The sequence below is a fragment of the Balaenoptera musculus genome, chromosome 11 (assembly GCF_009873245.2).
Source record: "Balaenoptera musculus isolate JJ_BM4_2016_0621 chromosome 11, mBalMus1.pri.v3, whole genome shotgun sequence".
Lineage (NCBI taxonomy): Eukaryota > Metazoa > Chordata > Mammalia > Artiodactyla > Balaenopteridae > Balaenoptera > Balaenoptera musculus.
Window position 1 is genome coordinate 58778543 of NC_045795.1, and position 7039 is coordinate 58785581.

The 7039-nt window shown below is 50.1% G+C and overlaps 1 protein-coding gene across 1 annotated transcript; it reads left to right on the top strand.

The window, feature by feature from the left end:
* The first annotated feature begins 386 nt into the window (after window positions 1-386).
* Window positions 387-5981, top strand: CCK (cholecystokinin). The gene is made up of 3 exons (XM_036869704.1): window positions 387-451; window positions 1529-1744; window positions 5564-5981. The coding sequence occupies exons 2-3, from the start codon at window positions 1531-1533 to the stop codon at window positions 5695-5697; spliced, it is 348 nt and encodes a 115-aa protein (XP_036725599.1). The 5' UTR covers window positions 387-451; window positions 1529-1530; the 3' UTR covers window positions 5698-5981.
* Window positions 5982-7039: the final 1058 nt, after the last annotated feature.

The window sequence follows — 7039 nt, forward strand, 5'->3', positions numbered from 1 at the left end:
TGGCCCCTCTGGTCCCCCGAGCGGACTATAGGCGCGCGGGCAGCTTCTCCATCCCGGAGGAGGGTCCCCATTCCTAGATCTCCCGCCCTGAGAGGGGGAGCTTCGAGCTGGAACGGGCAAGGGAGAGGGGGTGGGCCCGGCTTGGGGAGGAAGCTCTCCCGACAGAGACGGGGCTGACGCCGGACACCCCGCCTGGGACAGGTTCACCCCGGCTCCGCTGGGCCATTGGCCCCTCTCTCCCGGCAGCCACCTCAATCTTTTGTCGCCCCGGTTGCCGCCCTCTGAGCACGTGTCGCTACCCGGCTGCGTCAGCGCTGGGTAAATAGATGACTGGCCAACGGCTCAGGCGGGGCTATTTAAGAGGCAGCCTCCTGCCCGCCTACCGTGAACTTGGCTCGGCTCCCCCGCTGCTCTGGCAGGAACGCGAAGCCCGTCGCGTCCTATTCCGAAGGTAGGTTCCCCGCTTTGGGGGATCCAGGTGCCAAGTGTCCTTCATCCAAGTGAAGAAGGGTGTCTTCACTTTTGTGCCCCTTCCGTTTCATTTTTCTGTTTTCTGTGTCTTCTTTCCAACAGCTCGAAAGACATTTCTTGAAGTCAGAAAGGACAGAGCGGGTGGGTAGAGCTGCTTTAGAGACTTCTACCCGCAGGCTTTGTTCTTCTCTCGCGCAGGCAACGCTGGAGTATCTATCTGTTTGCTCGGATTAGCATGCAAATTGCGATTTGCTAGATGTTACACATCGGGGCAGTCTACTTTGCAATCTTTTCAAATAAACTACCCAGAGGTTTTAAGATTTAAATTCATTTTCTGAATACTGAAGGAAAATTCAAGTCTTTGGGGGATAGAAACGTGTGTGTTTTATCTGCCGGCGGATCTAAAATGCAGCGGTGCTTGGCTGAAGCCCGATGACTGAACGCAGATTTCTGATTTTCTTTTTAAAAAAACCTGCCTGTGCTTTGCGTAGGGGTTTATTGCCAATTCCCATGTGCACCTTGAAGAAACTTGAAAGATATGGCTTTTATTTATTGCTCCCACATTTTAAACCGTGCTTCTTGGTTTTTCACCATTTATTTCCCTATTGGAAGCGTCTTAGCTCTCTGGAAAGGTGCTACTATTCCTCAAGGGTCTCATTTCTCCCCCAGAGTCTTCTCTTTAGGATAATTTTCACCTATCTTTAATCTCTTGCTTTTCCAGTTAGGAGAAGAGAGACGACACTCTGTAACACTTCCTCAAACTAAAGGAAAACAGAAGACATCCCTTCTGCTAAACAGGGCAGAGGACAGGGTCTCCCTCCGTCCCCCGCACCATTGCCCGGCCCCGGCTGTGGTTCCCCCAAAAGACGAGCGCGGTGAGCCCGGACGCGCGTGCTGGGGTCACGGCTCCCTCGTGCTTGCACCTGCCTGGCGGGTCCGGAGCCCCGCGCGTTTGGACTGAGCCCCCTTCTCCGTACCTCGGGGTGCCCGACCCTCCGCGAGAGCCTGCGGAGGCCCCACCTTTCCGTTCACGTCCCCTTCCCTCTGCTCCCCGCAGCCATGAACGGTGGCTTGTGCCTCTGCGTGCTGATGGCTGTCCTGGCGGCGGGCGCCCTGGCGCAGCCCGTGCCTCCCGCGGACCCCGCGGGCCCCTGGGCGCAGCAGGAGGACGAGGCCCCGCAGAGGCAGCTGAGGGCCGTGCGGAGAGTGGACGACGAGTCCCGAGCGCACCTGGGCGCGCTGCTGGCCAGGTACATCCAGCAGTCTCGGAAAGGTACGCAGGCCGCCTCCCTGTCTCTCCCTTCTTGCCTCCAGTCCTGACCCTCTTCTCTACCGTGGGGCTGGTGGAGGAGGGTAACTCCTCCGCAGGAAACACGGGTAACACGCTAAGATGAAAGGTTTTTTCACTTTCTTTTCCCGAGTTGTGCTGCACTGGACAGTGCAGTTTTTCTGCACGTCCTCTGTAGCACCCTGAGAGCGAGGGTGGAGAACTTAGTTTATTCAGGGAAACCTTTTTAAAAAGCTTTCTTTAAACTTATGTTTGGCACGGGTGTCACTGTTTAAGTTCAACACCATATGAAGACATGAAAAGATAATTACTGAGCAAATTACAGACTCAGAAAGGGTTTGCAGATCCACTAAACGCTCTCTACTGTAAATGAGAAGGACCCAGGAGCCACCCAGATACTGCACTTGGAAACCCTCTAGCAGGCAGTAATCAAATGCTGAGAAGGCTTGAGATCTGACAGCAACAGTTTAAAAAGTGACAATGTGTCGATTTTCACCAAAGTATGTAACAGGAGGAAAGAATCAGGAGCAGGTTTGAGCTCTCCTCGGCAGTGATTTAAGATGATTACCCAGCAAGAGACGTGTTTGTTTTTATTTTGCTGTTGGAGAGATGGACCCAACTGTAGCAGGAGCTAAACAAGCCACACTTTTCTCAGCCTCAAAGTCTTTCTCCAGGAATAAGGTGATTCAGCAGCTCAGTAGCTGAGTGGCATACGGACAGCCCTGTCCCTTTCCTGGGCCTGGCTATCTCATCTATAAAGAGGGCATGAGGGTGGGGTTCCCCTCGGCCCCTTCCAGGTCTTTTTGAGATTCAGAGGGAGGCTCATTCATCTCTAGAATTCCTGGAAATCATGATTTGGACTGGGGCAGATTTTTTCCAACCAACTTTATCCACAGTGATACTGATGGTGTACACACTGACTGGGGAGTGGTATTTCAAACTGGACCAACACAGCTGGATAATAAACCACAGCTGCTGGGAGGGGTAGGGGGTGGGCTCCATTCCCATGAGGCTCTCTTAACCTGCTGGTGTGCCACGGCCTGGATTTGAAATTTAACTCATGGCTTGACGAGATGGGGAGAAAATAAAGGGCTTGGCTCTCCAGAATCTCCTATAATTCCATATGAAGGTGAGAAGGGACCTTTTTACCAGGGGATTTCAGAAGGAAAGAATAGAAGATGATTTGTTATATTTCATCCTCTCATTGGGAAATTGTCCCAACTACCATCGCCTATTTTGCTTTCCTGCTAATTAAACTGAAAGATGTGGAAATACTAGTCAGATGACAGAGAACATCTGAAAATTTGGGGGGGGGGTTTCCTGCTGATTGTCTGCCTGAAAGTAGTTTAATATCTGTCCTTGGATATGGGTTGAATTTCAGCCAGACCAGTCTGAAATATCCTAGGCTTTTCATTGACCATAATCTGGAAGCCCCTTCATACCTTCAAGAAAGATCCACCAGAAACAGTTGTGGGTAAAAAAACCAATTACCAGATGATTTCCCCAGAACTGACACTCGACAGTGGCTTTAAACCACAAATCTTAGCTGGAAGGTCCTTCCTGGTGCCTCTTCTCAGCCCTTTGCCTTCAGCCTGCCGTGACAAACAAACTCATGTGGGAATAGCCGTCACTTGGAACTTTAGCTGCCAACACCAGGATCAGCACTAGCTAGAAAATAATCATGCTCTTCTATTTGACAAATATGAACTAGAAATAAGTATCTACATCTATAGAGTTTCTTTGACTGTTTTACACATCTTGAGATCACAGTGAATATTTACTCAACTATAGTATATATTACGCTTAAAGATTCCAAGCAAGATAACGCACCCTTTGGGGAGTGCTCAAGAGTTTATCATTAGAAACTGTCTGTAGAGCTTTCAATGATCTGAGGAGAAGCAATTCTGTTAGTGTACACCTGCCCCAAGCCCAGCAAAACCCAGTGCTACATCTGTATTGTTTCTCTTCATCCTCACAACAGCCCTGCGCAGTAAAGTCTATTATCCTCATTGTGTCGCTGTGGAAGCTGGGATTCTGGAAGACCGAGTGACCTACATGAGGTAGCACATCTAGGCAGCATCAGGGCTGAGAGTCTATTCAAGTCCTACCCTCCCTGGAAGGTCTGGAAGCCATTCAGCTTCCCAGCTGTACTGCCCATTACGAGTTTTAAAATTTCAAGGAGCCCGGCCCTTCAATTGTGTAAGTCGGGTGTAAGTGCCTACTCTGTCCACTAAGTGAGTGAGGACTCTGGTAAATGCACAGAACCATGTGTGGATTGGGGAAATTGTGTCACAGGCGCAGCTTCCGTGCTGTACGCGGTGGCCCCACCAACCACTGAGGCTGCTGCTCACATCAGAGCTGCCCCCTTGCTTCCATTAGGTGGAATTCCCAGCTGTGCCCAGCCCTCAGAGGGGGCATTCAGCAGCAACAGGCAGGAGGATGGGGCATATCGCCGTGTGACTGTGCACAGATAACTGGGTCTGAGAGTTTTGCTGAATGCAAGGACTAATATTTCACCTGAAAGGTGTTGAACAATTAAACAGCAGGGGCTGTTTTTCCTCTGCATAGACTGGGGATACCTGCAAAGGGGCTGGAGTGTGCTGGGGTGACACTTAGTTCCAAAGCTGGGAATTAATGGGGGCGGGGGAGAGAGAGGGGAGAGGAAGAAAGGGTGGGGATGTAACCTGCTCTGTAGGGTAATTTAGCTAGCCTTATTTGATTATCCAACAAGACAGAATACCTGCTTCTGCACTGTCATCAATGAATAAGCCGTGGTCTGACTCGATGCAGCCTGTGGGCAGGAGTTGGCAAGGGCAGCCTTGTGCAGAAGAGCTCAATGCCAGCAGTGGGACCACGGTGGCTCCCAGTACAATGGGAACCATCGAGTGATCGTCCACCCCTCTGCCCTTGAAGCCACCTGGGCTTTGCCTATCGAGGTCCCTGAGGGACCTTAGGTTGTATAAGAGAAGGTATGATACTGATTTTCTACCCAGGAGGCCACTGTGTGTGATCTGTAGGCCAGGACTGTCACATGCCTCGTCATGGCCCTGTCCACTCAACGTTAATCATTCCTGGACTCATCCTGTTCCTAAGGACTTAACTCCCATCCCTAAGGACCCATTTCAGGTTCAGTTATTGCATTTTGGTCAAAATGGCTGAATTAAATTACCTCTTTGTTCTGCCCACCCTTCTTTGAGTGTTACCGAGGTGCTGAGATTTTAATCTGATGGTGTGCCTTTTTCTCAATACCATTTTTTTTTTAAAAGAAGGTAGCTTTCAAACTAATAATTTTAAAACAGTATTTATCTAGCATTGGGACTGGATTCCATTTTTAAAAACACATCCTAACATCAAAATATCGTAATTGCATTACCTTAAAAAGAGTCAGGCAGGCTCAGGGATATTAAGGGGTAAACTTTAGAAGTGGGTAGTACTGGGGAAATCCTGGGTTAGCACCTGCTGAGAGCCAGCTACATAAGGGAAAACACCCCTAGGAGTAGAAAAACCTAGGCAGGTCCCAGCTGTGAAAGGTGAGACTGAATGAATTCACCTAAATTCATACAGATCGCAAACCACACCCACGACTAGAAAAGACTATACCCTCTCTCCAGTTAAACAGACATGGGTCCTTCTCCTCGCTTAGATTTTGGCCCAGCAATCCCACTATCTTTATACTTCTTTGATACCTTTAAGAAGGTGCATGTTATGTATTGTCTGACCTTTTCTATTGTTTTCCTTTACAAACTGAACATGTGATGCTCTTAGATATAATGGTCCTGTTTCCTTCCTCTCTGCCCCTTGTAGCTCCTGCTGGCCGAATGTCTGTAATCAAGAACCTGCAGAGCCTGGACCCCAGCCACAGGATAAGTGACCGGGACTACATGGGCTGGATGGATTTCGGCCGGCGCAGTGCCGAGGAGTATGAATACACCTCCTAGAAGACCCAGCCTTCGTCGGCACAACAGGAAGCAAACTCCTGACTCAGAGGAGGCAGAATAAGAAAACAATCACACTCATAACTCGTTGTCTCTGACGTCTGACATTTAAAGTATCTATTTGTTAAGTGTTCAACGTGAAAAATCTGTCTGTAACGTTGTCCAACGCAACCATGCACCTTAGCAGAAATGTACAAGTGGAAGACAAAATGTTTCCCTCATCTGTGACCCCCACCCCCCATTCCTAAAGTGTTGCTATGCTATTAAAGTGATTTCATTCGGCCCCTTATTCCCTGTTTCTACCGAGGGCAAAGGGTCCTTTAGTCCTCAGAACATTCAAGGAGGGATTCCTGATGTATGGGGCCCAAGGAGGCATCCCTGTGGTAGATGGTCCCAGAAAGGGCTTGAGAAATGAGGGTCAGGCAGAGAGCTGGCTTCTCTACTTCAGGCCGGGTAGCCAGTGAAAGGGCCTTCTGTGTCAGCTCCACGGCCCAGCCCTGGCCGCCCTGGGCCCTGGGCCCCAGTGGGGCACCATTGCAAAAAAACACCTGCCCAGCTTATAGTGCTACTTGTTTGTCTGGGTGAATCCCAGAGAGGCAGCTGGGGATGGAGCTTTCCATCAGCCCATCCCCACAGGGTGTTCTCATCTGCCAACTCCATCCCACACCAGGGTTTCTCTGGGGGTGCTCTTGGCCTTTAAACAAATAATGGGGCAGCACTGGTCAGCACTTTTGTATGCATTGGACCTCTCCATGGCTCTGTGGCACAGAGGCTATTGTCCTTTTACAAATGAGGAAACAGACTCTGAGAGATGAAAGTGACTAGCCCGTGGTTCCCCAGCTAAAGAAATTCACAGACTTGAGGGCATATGGCTCCTAGGTTAGCGTGACCTCCATCGCTCTAGCACTTCTCAGACTCTGGAGTGGGTATGAATCACCCGGAAATCTTGATGAACAGCACATTCTGACTAATCAGTTCTGGGCTGTGGTCTAAGCAAGCCCGCAGGTAATATCTGGTCCTGGACCACACTTGGAGTCACGACAGTATAGAAAAGAGTCTGTGATTACAACCCCTTGGGTCTCACCATATTCCAGAGATGTATTGCCGGGCATGTTCTGGGGGATCTGGTAGTTACCCAGAGCAGAAGCTCTCTTTTCGTGGGCCACTCCCTCTATTGGGTCTCTGCCGGGGTCAGCAGAGAGAACTAGTCCAAAGGGATGTCCAGGGATCATCTAACGCCAGCCATCACACAGCAGCCTTTCTGTACCTCCTGGCTGAGGCCCCCAGGAACCTAGGGTTTTATCCAGCAAAGGCCGCAGGTGGCCCAACGCAACAGGACATGCAG